General features: G+C 41.1%; 1 protein-coding gene across 1 annotated transcript in view; it reads left to right on the plus strand.

The window, feature by feature from the left end:
* Positions 1 to 11,627, plus strand: part of nr3c1 (nuclear receptor subfamily 3, group C, member 1 (glucocorticoid receptor)) — a 37,955-nt gene extending 26,328 nt beyond the window's left edge. The window contains exons 3-9 of the mRNA XM_038299097.1: positions 2,703 to 2,863; positions 2,958 to 3,074; positions 3,169 to 3,450; positions 3,589 to 3,733; positions 4,639 to 4,769; positions 6,673 to 6,830; positions 10,223 to 11,627. Of these exons, the coding sequence (XP_038155025.1) occupies positions 2,703 to 2,863; positions 2,958 to 3,074; positions 3,169 to 3,450; positions 3,589 to 3,733; positions 4,639 to 4,769; positions 6,673 to 6,830; positions 10,223 to 10,375 (1,147 nt within the window). The 3' untranslated portion in view covers positions 10,376 to 11,627. The remainder of the gene's footprint in view (positions 1 to 2,702; positions 2,864 to 2,957; positions 3,075 to 3,168; positions 3,451 to 3,588; positions 3,734 to 4,638; positions 4,770 to 6,672; positions 6,831 to 10,222) is intronic.
* Positions 11,628 to 14,135: the final 2,508 nt, after the last annotated feature.

The raw sequence follows: 14,135 nt of genomic DNA on the forward strand, positions 1-14,135 counted from the left end.
AATTCAAAGCAGCAAAACATGCGGAAATGATCCAAGGTTTCCGCGGATCATTAAAAATAATTACAGTTCATTAATTTTTGGGGATTTTTTCATTAATTTAATTAATTTTTATGGGATTTCGGGGTAACAATCAACATATACCGAACCGAAAACCGTGACTACGAATCCGTGAACCAAACCGAACCGTGGATTTTGTGAACCGTTCCACCCCTACCTCTTTGCTAATATCCATCTGTCCCGCTCATTAAAATTTTGCGTGTCGGCCTAATTTCAGTGTTATTTTGAAAATTTCAGTGTTGCGCTGAAATTATAACTGTGGCAAATTACAGCGTGACGGGCCGCTAAACTGAAATATGGTGGCGAGAACCCTATTTGGAGCTAAAGCAGACAATGTGGAAGCTCCTCTATTTGTGCAGAAGGCAGTTTTGCGACTGAGCAGGCGCCCTTTCATGGAGGTCATTCAGAGGCTGGTTATTTTCAGAGTTCAGTTCTTCCCCCTAAGCTACGTTTATACTTGCCTCATTGAAAAAACGTGATGCACTCATGCTGTCCTGCCCCATAGCACTGCCTCAGCGCTAGGTCGCGGACCTCTGAATTTTTGTAACTTGGCGCCGACCAAACTCGACCAAACGGCTTCATTCCAAATGGCTGGATTTAAACTTGCCCTAGCCAAACAGCTGAGATAAAACGGCCCAGGAGTTTCAAGTTTAGTTATTACTGTTATGCTGTGACTGAAAACTTCCAACACAAAATACTGGTGAAAATTCAGGGGGAATTTATTGGCCAAAATTTTGGATAGAAACAAGAATTTTGGTTTAGTTTTCCATCGAATACAAAATAATTAGTCTAAAACAAATCAATTGCATGCAAATCGTTAAGCCTTTATTTAGTAAAAAAGTTTAATGTAATTTAAAAAACAACAATAATAATTGAACTTTATTGATCTCACATTGGAGAAATTTACCTCTGCATTTAACCCATCCCCTTGTGGAGCAGTGGGCTGCCATGGTGGTGCGCCCAGGGAGCAGTGTGGGGTTAACCCCCGGCTCACACAGACTCCGGTCTTACCGGTGCGGTGGGTGCGGCGCCGCAGTGATTCCAAGTCATTAAAAAGACGTAAACCTCTCTTACCGGCTGCTGAGCTGTCCGGCTGCGGTTACCGAGACACTCCGGCGCTGCAGAAAATTCCGCAAGAAAGCTATCCTTGCGGCGTGCCGGAGCCCTCCGCAACAAGCTCTCGCAAATATCCTTATTTAGGCCGTGTTATCGCGTGAAGTTACGTGAACTCAAGTGAACTTCTGTTAAATCTCCGGACCTGTTGCCGGAGCCGCAGAGCCGCACCGAACCATAGTCAAAAGGGCGGTGTGAGAGGGGGTGTGCGGGAGTTGCGGTCTCCGTCGGCTCGGTAACCGCACCGGAGCCAGTGTGAGCAAGCGGTAAGGGTCTTGCTCAAAGACCCAGAGTGGCAGTCTGTGGGAGTGGGGCTCAAACTCTATGCTCTTACCACTAGGCTGCCGCTCCCCCACCCATGTGGGCTTCACAGGGTCTTATTTACCTCTCCAGCCGGCTGTTTATTTCTGTGCAGCTGCCATAAATCTACCTTCTATTCCTCAACAATCCTTTGTTCTGGAAAATACAATAGTTTAATTTCTTTTTTTCTGCATTTTCGCTCGTTATGTTAAGACCCCGTTTTTCCCAACTACTGCATCCAACATCTGCGTCAACCATAAATGTGCAAATTGACCTGCAATTTGTTTCACCTGTGATCAACTAACTAGATCTAGACTACTAGATCATTTTTTGCCAGTGACATTTTTTTTTTTTTTTTGAGCAGAAATTTTAATAAAAAATATGAATGGTAAATAACAAAATCATACCAAGTGAATTTGTTACTGAAAACATTGTGTAAAGTTGTAAATAATGTCTTTGGAGAGAAAAAAAAAACATTTGGTTATAAAACAAAAAGAGGAGGAGCTGGGGTGTTTAGTCAGCTGGTCAAATATCATCTGAAACTGGTCTAATTTCACTTTTGACAATATAAAAACATCTCTATGTAAAGGTATAAAATGTTGATTAATAGCTGTGCCATTTTGAATAGAATATGTTGCATCAAATGAATCATATATTTGATGAGTTAAACTTTTTTCATGTTTTAATCTGGTATCTGATTAAAACCTGCATAGGTTTGTTGGTATACAGACAGTTTTTTGTTTGTTTTTTTTTACACTTTTTATTATTTAAATTTTTTCACCGTGGGAACACACACACACCCAGACATCCACAGTGTTGTGTGTTGGAGATAAACATATCCTCTCAATGTGGTTGTTTTAGCTTTGGCCGCTGGGCTTGAAAGGGGTGTTGACATTTAGTGCATGGGTGCAGCAAAGCCCCCTAGTGGTGGGGTGCAAGAAATGCATCTCTAACCAGTGTGGGCTGGAACTGGGAATGCCCTGTGGTTCAACCAAAAAATGGCTGGTCAGTTTATAAAAACCGCTGAATTTAAATGTGACCACAGGTCCTGACATTTTACGGTTACATAAATAAAATACCTTTTTTTAGGTGTAGTTTGTATTTGTCCTTTTCTTTAGGTGTAGATCAGTGAGACTAAAGAGTTAGGCTGGTATTAATAATCTAAGTTTTGTTTTTGGTCTTTCAGATGCTAAAAAATATCCTTATATTTATTTCCTTTCCGCATTTTTCAGTTCCATCTCCAGACACGAAGGGGGCACTCCAACATCCACAACACAGGGAAAAAGCGGGACTCATAAAATCTGCCTGGTGTGTTCTGATGAGGCTTCAGGCTGCCATTATGGAGTCCTCACCTGCGGCAGCTGCAAGGTCTTCTTCAAAAGAGCAGTGGAAGGTACAAAGCATCATAGTTGGTTTTCATATATAAATACACAGAAAGCTGATTAAATATGAATATATTGAACACAAGGATCTTTTGTATGCCTCAGGTCAGCATAACTACCTGTGTGCTGGGAGGAATGACTGCATTATCGACAAAATCAGGAGAAAGAACTGCCCAGCCTGCCGCTTCCGCAAATGTCTGATGGCAGGAATGAACCTGGAGGGTAAAATGCGCCTCTGAAGCTTTTAAATCATTTACCATCTGATTTATTTCAATGCATAATCTCCGCCTTTATTTTGTGTTTTGCTGTCCTGAAGCTCGTAAAACCAAGAAGTTGAATCGCCTAAAGGGAAGCCAGAACAGCAACCCGCCTGAGATGATGCCTTCACCGCCGGTGGAAGCTCGCTCCCTGGTGCCCAAGTGCATGCCTCAGCTCGTCCCCACCATGCTCTCCCTGCTGAAGGCCATAGAGCCAGACACCATCTTTGCCGGATATGACGGCACGCTCCCAGACACCTCCACGCGTCTCATGACCACCCTGAACAGGCTGGGAGGGCGGCAGGTCATCTCTGCTGTGAAGTGGGCCAAGGCTCTGCCAGGTTTGTGGAAATGTGGAGCTCAAAGCAGAAAAAAAACAGCAGCAGCTGCAGTTGTTGAGCTTAAAACCACGTTTAAGCTGAGTCTTTATTGTCTTAAGAGTCTCTGTTTTTGTTTTTCTTCCTTTTTCTCCCCATCAGGTTTCAGGAACCTGCACCTGGATGACCAGATGACCCTGCTGCAGTGCTCCTGGCTTTTCCTCATGTCTTTCGGCCTGGGCTGGAGGTCTTACCAGCAGTGCAACGGCAACATGCTCTGCTTCGCACCAGACCTGGTCATTAATGAGTAAGCAGCTTGATCCTTATTTGTTGAATCATGCAGTTGGATTTCTCAGTCTTTAGTAAGAGCTTCCTTTTGTTTTTTCTACTTAAATCTACAAAAACCTTTGTGACTTTGTGCCCATAGGAAAACTTTTCCATTAAAAACAGCGAATCATTTCGTTTTCTTATATAAATGGTGAGCTGTCAAGATTTAGTTAAAGGCTTTTTAAAATCGGACAGCCTAAAAGAAACAACAGGGCATAGCTGTCAACTGTTTTACTAATCAGTCAATCTATCAATTATTTTTTTGATCGATCTAAAGAAATATTTTATGTGTCGAGTGTTCTGTTTTGTTTTCTCTTTTCTGTATTTTGTTTTTTCTATATATCTCTTCGGGATTTGTTTGATCATTTTACCTTATGTTGTTGTTTCCTATGGGTTTATTATTCAAAGGGAAATAGAAATAAAACAAAAAAAGTACTGTATTTCACAAAGAAATTTTGATTAATGAAAAGTAAATTAAAATTTAAACAAAAATTTGATATATTGGAAAAACCTTCATTGCACATTTTGAATGGATTGCAAATGAGAAAGAAGTTAAAAATATACATTTATGTAATTATTTAGAAAACATAGATAATTCTTTAACGGTAAAATTGTCTGTAGTTTACACTCTATATATATATACATATATATATAATTATTGATTCAGTTTTCTTTCTAGAAAATACATCACTGTCTATCTTATTTTTTTACTTTTTAAAGTATCCAATGTTTGTTGCTAATATTTTAATAGAAGATATAAAAAAAAATAAAAAATGAATCCAGATTAAGGTCAGATGTGACAAACCTCCCCACTAATCCACCATATATCCTACGGAGGGAAACAGTTTCTGTCCCTTTTTGACGGTTTCCTTTTGAACCCACCAGGGAGCGGATGAAGCTGCCCTACATGGCCGAGCAGTTCGAGCAGATGCTGAAGATTTCCAGCGAGTTTGTCCGACTGCAGGTTTCCCATGAGGAGTACCTGTGCATGAAGGTCCTGCTGCTGCTCAGCACAGGTCAGTTCCTCTCCGTTCATATGTGCATGAAATCGTCTAGAGGAAATTCATTCCCCCTAACTAACTTCATTAGCATACAAACTGTATGCTGCTGTGATCTAAGCTATTCCCTTGTAGATCATCAGTATGTTTAGCTTCATTGATCCTTCTTCCCATTTTGCTGCTACAGTTCCTACCAGGATTGCCTTGTCTTTGACCCAGTAAATCTTCCCATTATCTCTAACCAGCTTCCCTGCTGAAGTAAAGAGTCCCCATAGCATGATGCTGCCACCATCATGTTTCCCCATGTAGAGAAGCCATTCAGAGTGTTAGGGCCCTGTCACACCTCGCCGTTTTAGACAGCCTGACATACCAGAATCTTCTAAAACGCTGGCATATGCTGAACTTTCCATCTATTTTTTTTATTTTGGCCGTATAAATAGAGTATTCATAACGAGTCCAGAACTTATGTCCAACGACAGCCTAAATTCTGCATAAGGCACAGCATCATAATGCCCATTAAATGATGCACAAGCGTCATTTCACGAGCATTACAAAGCATCAGTTAAAGCTGCTCCCCTCAGGTGCATCGCTGCTCTTGAGGGGAGCCGCAATGCGCCGGGAGGCGCCTGGTCTGTATAACGTAATTGGTATTTATTGCCCACTCCCAAGAATAAAGAATAAATAAAAAGAAAGAAAGAAGGTTTGCAGTTGCAGCAGATTCAGTGTCATGTCTACTAGGAAGTTTGTTGGTCGTGGTGGTGAACGCAGGGAAGATACATCACACTTTCCTTCTCGCTCACCCTATGATGGGGTTGCAGTCCAGAGGAGAACTAACGTTTTCCTCCTGTGAACCACCTTTTTTTACCAAAACGCTGACAATACGCCATTATACAATAGCTGTAAGTTAGAAACCCATTCAGCAGTCGTCTGAGACATGTCTGATACTTTGACAGGCCTTGGAGATAAGTTATGCATAAGTTATGAGCAAGTTACTGATAGGTTTTAGATAAGCTAACAGCCACGACTTATCAGTAACTTACACTTAACGTATGACAACGATCAGATAACTTACCTGGAACTTATGCCCCACGTTAGGGATGCACGATATAATCGGCCCCCTATCGGTATCAGCCTGTATCGGCCTTAAAACTGAATATCGGACATCGGCCACCCCATCGATATTTAACCCGATATTTGATCAGCTTCTAGGTTTCTAAAGTCTAAAAAAAAAAATACTACTATTTGTTCCTCAAAAACTTCTTTTTTACAGACTTAAAAACTTCTAAAGACGAGGGAAAAAATATTGATACATTAAAATATCACAATATCTTCATATGCTGATATATTGCCATTTAAAAACACCATATCAATCTCTTTTACTAATGAAATATTGCTATATGTCATCGTTATGCTACGAAATCCCCCGAAAATCCACAAAATTTTGCCATATTTTTATATGTTGATATATTGACGCGGTATCGATCTATTTTACTAACAAAATCTCACAAGAATTTGCAAAATATCACGAGAGTTTGTAACAGAACGATGAAATTTCACGAGATTTTGAAAGTAACATAGATCGATACTGGGTTTTTAAAAGGCAATTTGATATCAGCATGTGAAGGCCAGCGTTCTTGCCAGATTTTTGGCACTGTCTAAATTGTCATGGTTTGATAGCGGTTTGACAGTGACGTTTTTCTATGTCGAACATAAAGCCCAGTTTTGGTTGTGTCTCTTTTTACCTTTTACCATGCGACCAAATATGAACTCCAGGTTATCGCAGAACTTAATGGGGTTGATTAAAACTGCAGCAAACTGGTCCTTTGGTTTATTTGATGAGAAAAGGTCTTCTTCTCTTGGATGTATAAGTTCAGTTTGTCTCTGCCTCTGGTGATGACCTCGACTGTCCCCTTGCCCACAGTGCCTAAGGACGGCCTGAAGAGCCAGGCGGTGTTCGATGAGATCCGGATGTCCTACATCAAAGAGCTAGGAAAAGCCATAGTGAAACGTGAGGAGAACTCCAGCCAGAACTGGCAGCGTTTCTACCAGCTCACCAAGCTGTTGGACTCCATGCATGAGGTACAGAACATCTGGGCTTATATGAGCTGCAGAGAAAATCAGCAGGTGATAAAATAGATAAACTACTAGAGATCTAATAAAGAACTAATGGGTAGTTACCAAGGAAACTAATAGTAAATATTAGGGAAGTCATATTTAAATGTCAAATCATTCTGGCTTAAACATGTATGTAAATGTCTTCTCTATCAGACAATATTGTCCCAAAATGTAGAAGATTTCTGCTTAAAAAAAAAAAAATCCTGTCTTAAAATCTATGTTTGGTTTTTTTTTGTGGTCTTATGCAGGCCAGTTAGTTATACGTCAGCTTGTTCACCTAAATTCGGCCAATCGTATATCAATGGTCATTTGTCAATAAAAAATTTTCGGTCAAAGCATCTTGATTCATATGTCGCAGCTAATATACGCATAGGTTGAAATAAGAATAATTTCCTTTCCCATTGAGTTCCGTCCCAGTGTTCACGGGGATGGACGTCTGTGTCTTCAGCAGGCGTAGAGCTAACAGAACTGGCAGCGTTGCGAGGCAAGGGCTCAAACATGGACGGCTGTAAGCCTTCTACACCAAACCAAGCTTCTGGTGTCCTCTTCCACTACAGCTTCGTCCCCGCTTTCCTCCTCTAAATAAAAAAATGTATGAGGGAGGAGACTCATCCATGACCTGGGACACAAAACTCTCCTCCTCTTGCATGTTTCTGCTGTCCATAGTGTTCCTTGACAGTGTCGTTTCTAAGTCACCAATTTAGTGCTACTTGGTCCCAATGGAATTTCCCATTGGGAACCTACTAGCATTAAGTTGCTAACTGGTTAGCCAGATGCTTCCGACACCAGCCACAACCAAAATTGTTTGCGAACCTTCTGCCACAACACTCGCGCCCCCTTGATAAATGACCAATCACATTCACTTTATTCACTCGTGTCCACTCGGAAGAATTCGAAAATGCAACTATTGGAACAGCTGCTTCCCTACGGCTTAAAGGAACCAATGGGCAGTTACCAAGGAAGTAAAGAGTAACTAGTAAGGAACCAATGGGTAGTTACCATGTAACCAAGCAGCTGTCTTATGATAGGGCTGATCTGGCTGTTCCCCAGTAAGCACTGGTTAAGTAGCCATTAGTTACTGATTAGTTCCCTTGGCATTCTCTAGTAATGTACCTTATTGTAAAGTATTACCTGCAGCACTAAGTAAACTATATTTAATCATTCAAGCTTAAACCTGCAGATGTCTCTCTCAAGGTCTGAATCATCTTTAGCAAATGCTTTTAAATCCACATATAAGCAGATGCGATTAACAAAGCAGGGGCTTTTTAATTTAATATTTATGACGCTCTGCAGCTGCAGCAGGCGCCATCTTGACCTGAGGCGCCCTGTTAGGCTCACAGGTGGTTTTTCCAGTTTATCCATCATTCACCTACATGGGGACTGTTGTAATACTGGTAAAAATTATTTCTCTGCAGTTTTTGTAAATAAAACCACCTCGGTCTGGCACGGCTCTTCAATAATTTAGACAGATCCATGTCATGTCTGAGTTTTCTTGTGGTAATTTTATTGAACATGTCACAACTTGACTTTCAGTAACCGCAGAAGCTTCATCCAACAGGGAGAAATACAGGTGCTGGTCATAAAATTAGAATATCATGAAAAAGTAGATTGATTTCAGTAATTCCATTTAAAAAGTGAAACTTGTATATTATATTCATACATTACATACAAACTCATATATTTCAGATGTTTATTTTGTTTAATTTTGATGATTACAAATGACAACAAATGAAAATCTCAAATTCATCATATCAGAAAATTAGAATATTGTGAAAAGGTTCAAAATTGATGGCCCCTGGTGCCACACTCTAATCAGCTAATTAACTCAAACCACCTGCAAAAGCCTTTAAATGGTCTTTCAGTCTAGTTCTATAGGCTACACAATCATGGGGAAGACTGCTGACTTGACAGTTGTCCAAAAGACGACCATCGACACCTTGCACAAGGAGGGCAAGACACAAAAGGTCATCGCTAAAGAGGCTGGCTGTTCACAGAGCTCAGTGTCCAAGCACATTAATAGAGAGGCGAAGGGAAGGAAAAGATGTGGTCGAAAAAAGTGTACAAGCAAGAGAGATAACCGCACCCTGGAGAGGATTGTGAAACAAAACCCATTCAAAAATGTGGGGGAGATTCACAAAGAGTGGACTGCAGCTGGAGTGAGTGCTTCAAGAACCACCACACACAGACGTATGAAAGACATGGGTTTCTGCTGTCGCATTCCTTGTGTCAAGCCACTCTTGAACCACAGACAGCGTCAGAAGCGTCTTGCCTGGGCTAAAGAGAAACAGGACTGGACTGCTGGTGAGTGGTCCAAAGTCATGTTCTCTGATGAAAGTAAATTTTGCATTTCCTTTGGAAATCAAGGTCCCAGAGTCTGGAGGAAAAGAAGAGAGGCACTTCATCCACGTTGCTTGAAGTCCAGTGTAAAGTTTCCACAGTCAGTGATGGTTTGGGGTGCCATGTCATCTGCTGGTGTTGGTCCATTGTGTTTTCTGAGGTCCAGGGTCAACGCAGCCACATACCAGGAAGTTTTAGAGCACTTCATGCTTCCTGCAGCTGACCAACTTTTTGGAGATGCAGATTTCATTTTCCAACAGGACTTGGCACCTGCACACAGTGCCAAAGCTACCAGTACCTGGTTGAAGGACCATGGTATCCCTGTTCTTAATTGGCCAGCAAACTCTCCTGACCTTAACCCCATAGAAAATCTATGGGGTATTGTGAAGAAGAAGATGCAATACACCAGACCCAACAATTCAGAAGAGCTAAAAGCCACTATTAGAGCAACCTGGGCTATCATAACACCTGAGCAGTGCCACAGACTGATCGACTCCATGCCACGCCGCATTGCTGCAGTAATACAGGCCAAAGGAGGCCCAACTAAATACTGAGTGCTGTACATGCTCATACTTTTCATGTTCATACTTTTCAGTTGGCCAACATTTCTATAAATCCTTTGTTTTTATTGGTCTTCAGTAATATTCTAATTTTCTGATATGATGAATTTGAGATTTTCATTTGTTGTCATTTGTAATCATCAAAATTAAACAAAATAAACATCTGAAATATATGAGTTTGTATGTAATGTATGAATATAATATACAAGTTTCACTTTTTAAATGGAATTACTGAAATCAATCTACTTTTTCATGATATTCTAATTTTATGACCAGCACCTGTAGCTGTGGTGCTGCTAACCTGGCATCTGATCTGAGCTGCAGTTTAGAGGAAATAACACCAGACTTTCTTTTAGCGTTATCTCACCCCGATCACTCAGATTTTCTCATAAAATTCTAGTGAAAAGCAGTGAAGTTCTGTGTGTTCTGCTTTTTAATGCTCTGATGTCCTGTCTACAGATGGGAAGCGGATTACTCAGCTTCTGCTTCTACACCTTTGCGAATAAATTCCTGAGCGTGGAATTCCCCGAGATGCTGGCGGAGATCATCAGCAATCAGCTACCAAAATTCAAGGATGGGAGCGTCAAGCCTCTGCTCTTCCACCAGAAGTGACTGTTCCCGTAGCAACAATGCCTTAAACTCCCACCACGTCACCTCACCAGCCCCACGAAACCTCCCCCCGCTCACTCACCCCCCTCGGAAAAGGACTTTACGCCAGCAGGGAGCGGCTTTTTTTAATTTTTTCCTTTTTTAACAGCAGCGAGTATGCATCTCTGTGAAGTAGGCCGACGTCTGGTGAGGGGGGGGAGCGATGCTTGTGTAGGAACCAGACCGCGAGCACAAGACGCTTTTTCGCTGCGTTAAACAGGCTAGGATGTAGTGTCTAATAACGAGTAGGAAATGTTTGTAAAGCTAATGGCAAAGAGAAATAGGCTAACATTAATGTCGTCTCAGGTGTCTTACCTTGAAATTCAGAGCGAGATCTGAAATGGATACAGCAAATATCTCTATGTAAAGGTTCTGATAGTATTTTCTACATTTTCAAAGTAACAGTTTATAAACTTTTTTCCAGGTCGACGTTACCGAAAGAGGTAACCAAACGGAATAACACGCTCTTATTACGTAGGCTTTTTATGTTACACTTTTAGTTTTTATAGGAGCTTGTAACTAAATGTTTTTCAGTCGCACAAATACAAAAAGAAACTGTTTTCTAGTGATTTTCGAAAGCATATTTTATTCGCTTTAACTATGAACATATAAAGTAACATGGGCCTGTTAGCTGACGATGGAGTCCTCCCACAAGCAGACCTCTTCCAGGTTTACATGTCAACTAAAGGGAAAAGATGTGCCTTTTTTGCTTCGAATATCATCCAAGCCATTTTTTCTCCTGCTCTACTTCAAACCTCTCATCATCTACCTTCATTATCAGTTGATTGTACTTTTTTATATTACACGCAGTTGCAGCTTTCCTTGTTTCTAGTGGCTGTTTATCTTTACAATTTGGCAGCTCGCTCCATCCTCTGTGTGTAGAAGAAACGCCGTTTAGCCTGCTCCCCTTCCCCGCGACTCCACTCGCACAGACCCGACCAGATCAGTGCGATCTGAGCACTTTGCGCTCTGAGAAAAGGCTTTAAAGGACTGAGAGGAAATGTTTGATGTGCATCAGTCTTTCAGAGAAGACTTAAGAAGGAAAGTGTGGACTTTCGGTCATGCCCTTGTTGTCTAATATTGGAGAAAAAAAATGTGATGGATACATGCGTTTTTGTCAATCACAAGTGAAAGGGCATGTAATGTTGTGCTTGCAAGTTTGTCGTCTTTGATATTCGGGGGGGTACTAATACCTGTAGATTTATTACAGCTAAAAGTGATTAGAAAATAACCGTCCTCCACCTTTATGCTTTTTTTTTATAACAATCTTTAGGCTTAAATTCAGTCATAAACCCTGTGAAGACTTTTCCTCCGTGCTCTGTATAAGAATTTGCTTTGGGTACTTGTTGTTTTTTTTCTTGTACTGTTTATGTTTTGCTTGATTGATTGATACTACCATCATGTCTCTGTCGAACATAAAGCCTAATCTGAGTCAAAAGATGAGAAAAACGAAGCTCCGTCTGGATAAAACAATAAATGCTAAATCAAGCACCAAACACAGAAAAGTATAAATTTTGATATGATGAAAATTAGTGATTATGATCAATTCTGTGCAGGTGTACTATGTTGCCAAAAGTATTCACCTACCTTAAAGGCATACTATGCAACATTTTTCAGTTAATTAATGTGTTCCATAACGTTTTGAATGATTAAATGAGTCATTTCAGGTTGAACAAAGGTTTTCTCGGCCGCCCTGGTGGTCTGTAGGGGAAATACCGTACTTGCAATTGCAGGAGCCCTCAGCCCGCACCCACAGGCTCAGAAGTCTCGTGCATCACGAGAGTCGGTCTTGCTTTACTGCAAGAACTGCTACACTAAACATGGATAACAAATAATGTATGAAGACATGCTAAATTTTCAAACTCGAAAATTGGAACAAAATAGTCATTTACCGCAGTAGACATGGTGATTCGTTGCAATCGCCTGTCTGCTAAGCTCAAAACAACAGCGCCTGGCTTGACGGAGAAACCAGGAGAACAGCTGAGCATATTTACGACAGTGCACTTTTACTTTCGCCCTCTGGGGGGAGCCTCGCTGGAAAATCAACACCGGTTGCATAGTATACCTTTAAATTTAATGACATCCTGTCCCCCAATTAACCTGGCAGTAGCCAGATTGATGCGTGTAGGGATGGCGGCCGTTCACTCTGTCCGTGAAAAGGAGGGACTTTAGTTGATTGGGCGACTTGCCAGCTATCCTTCCATTATTCGCTTTCAGCCAATTCCGGTAGCGCATTGTGACATTTCCTATCCAGAAATGCGCAAAGTGCTTCTCTTTGCTCTTATTTTAAAAGACAAATTGTCGCTATTTTAGCTAAAACCGAATCAATTGCGGTATCAACAGGTCCTCTAGCATAGCCATGTTTGTAATGCCGCAGCATGGCCCTTCTGACTGTCCTCAATCCTACATGTCCCGCCCCCAAAAAAACTGTTGGCATGTCATTGGTCCGACCCGCTGGTCGTTACGAGACGGACATATTAGCAGGAGTCTTTCAAGATGGATTTGTTGTGAGACTGAAAACAGATCTCTCGACAATCCAGCCTGCAGGGGAAGTTTATCCCTTAATGCTAGCAAAAGCAAACTATTCAATGAACTTCTTTGCTTAAGTTTAGGGGGTCTTCAAAGTTAGATGATAAAACCAGAAATGCAGCATCTGAGGTGTTCAGTCAGTTTAACTTCAGGACTTTCTGGTTTCTACACACTAAATTTAACACAAATATGGAAGTGATCAGATAACCTGTGATTTTACTCAATACTTTTGGCAATAAAGTGTATTTGTAGTAGTGATACTGCTGTTGCCCAACATGGCTCCTTGATCAGTGTTTCAGATACTAAAAAATGACAGACTTTGAACACAGCAGAGCAGTAAAATAAATTTTTTATGCGTAGATTATACGTCAACAAGCATTAAGCCCAAAAGCAGTATGAGGTGATGTTCCCTCAAGTGTGAACGTCAGGGGACCGAGGAGACGACTTTGAGGGACACCCACTGCTGATTTGTATGTCTTTTTTTTAGGACTACTGGTAAAAGACATGACGTATTGATCTGAAGTCTGTGCAAGAACACGAATATGATTGTTTTCCCCAGAATCAATGTAATAATTTTTAAGATAACGGCCACTAGCTTGGTGGCTTTGGTTGGCGTAAATGTCCCACAGCCCCTCTGCTCCTTCTTTACCCCAAATTAAGCTAAACTTTATGTGTGTGTCACACCTTATGCACGTGTCCTTAATGTCCGCTACGTAGCCGTGCTCACCCACCCCCTTCCCCCGCTGCGTTTTCACAGCACTTTTGCCTCAGTTTCCAAATCGCAGTAAAAAAAAGGCCTGTTACTAACCGTATAGGTGAGCAGAATCGATCCTTTTTGATTCTCTGGGAACTTTTTTTTTTTCGTTGTTTGTTGTTTTCCAGTGCCGAACTCCTGTTTGTCGATTTTTCAGGGATGCTGGAAGTTGGTCAGTATTTTTTATCAAATGAACTCAAGCATTAAAGCGTCAACACTCACATGGCAGGAGAAGGAGGTCCTGCCCGACTTCTAGTCCCACGCAGTAAAGGGGAGGGCGGGTCTGTCGGTGTGTATGATTAGTGCATTGCAACATTTTATTTTTCATCTAATCTGCGTAGCCTGTTTGTCTGTGTGTCCGCTAACTCCCAGTCTGTTTTTCTTTTATTTTTATTTTAAAGTTTTACTATGAATGTGATATTTAGAGAGTTATTAATAAAT

Source organism: Cyprinodon tularosa, unplaced genomic scaffold (assembly GCF_016077235.1).
Source record: "Cyprinodon tularosa strain WSP-4 unplaced genomic scaffold, ASM1607723v1 ctg42, whole genome shotgun sequence".
Classification (NCBI taxonomy): domain Eukaryota; kingdom Metazoa; phylum Chordata; class Actinopteri; order Cyprinodontiformes; family Cyprinodontidae; genus Cyprinodon; species Cyprinodon tularosa.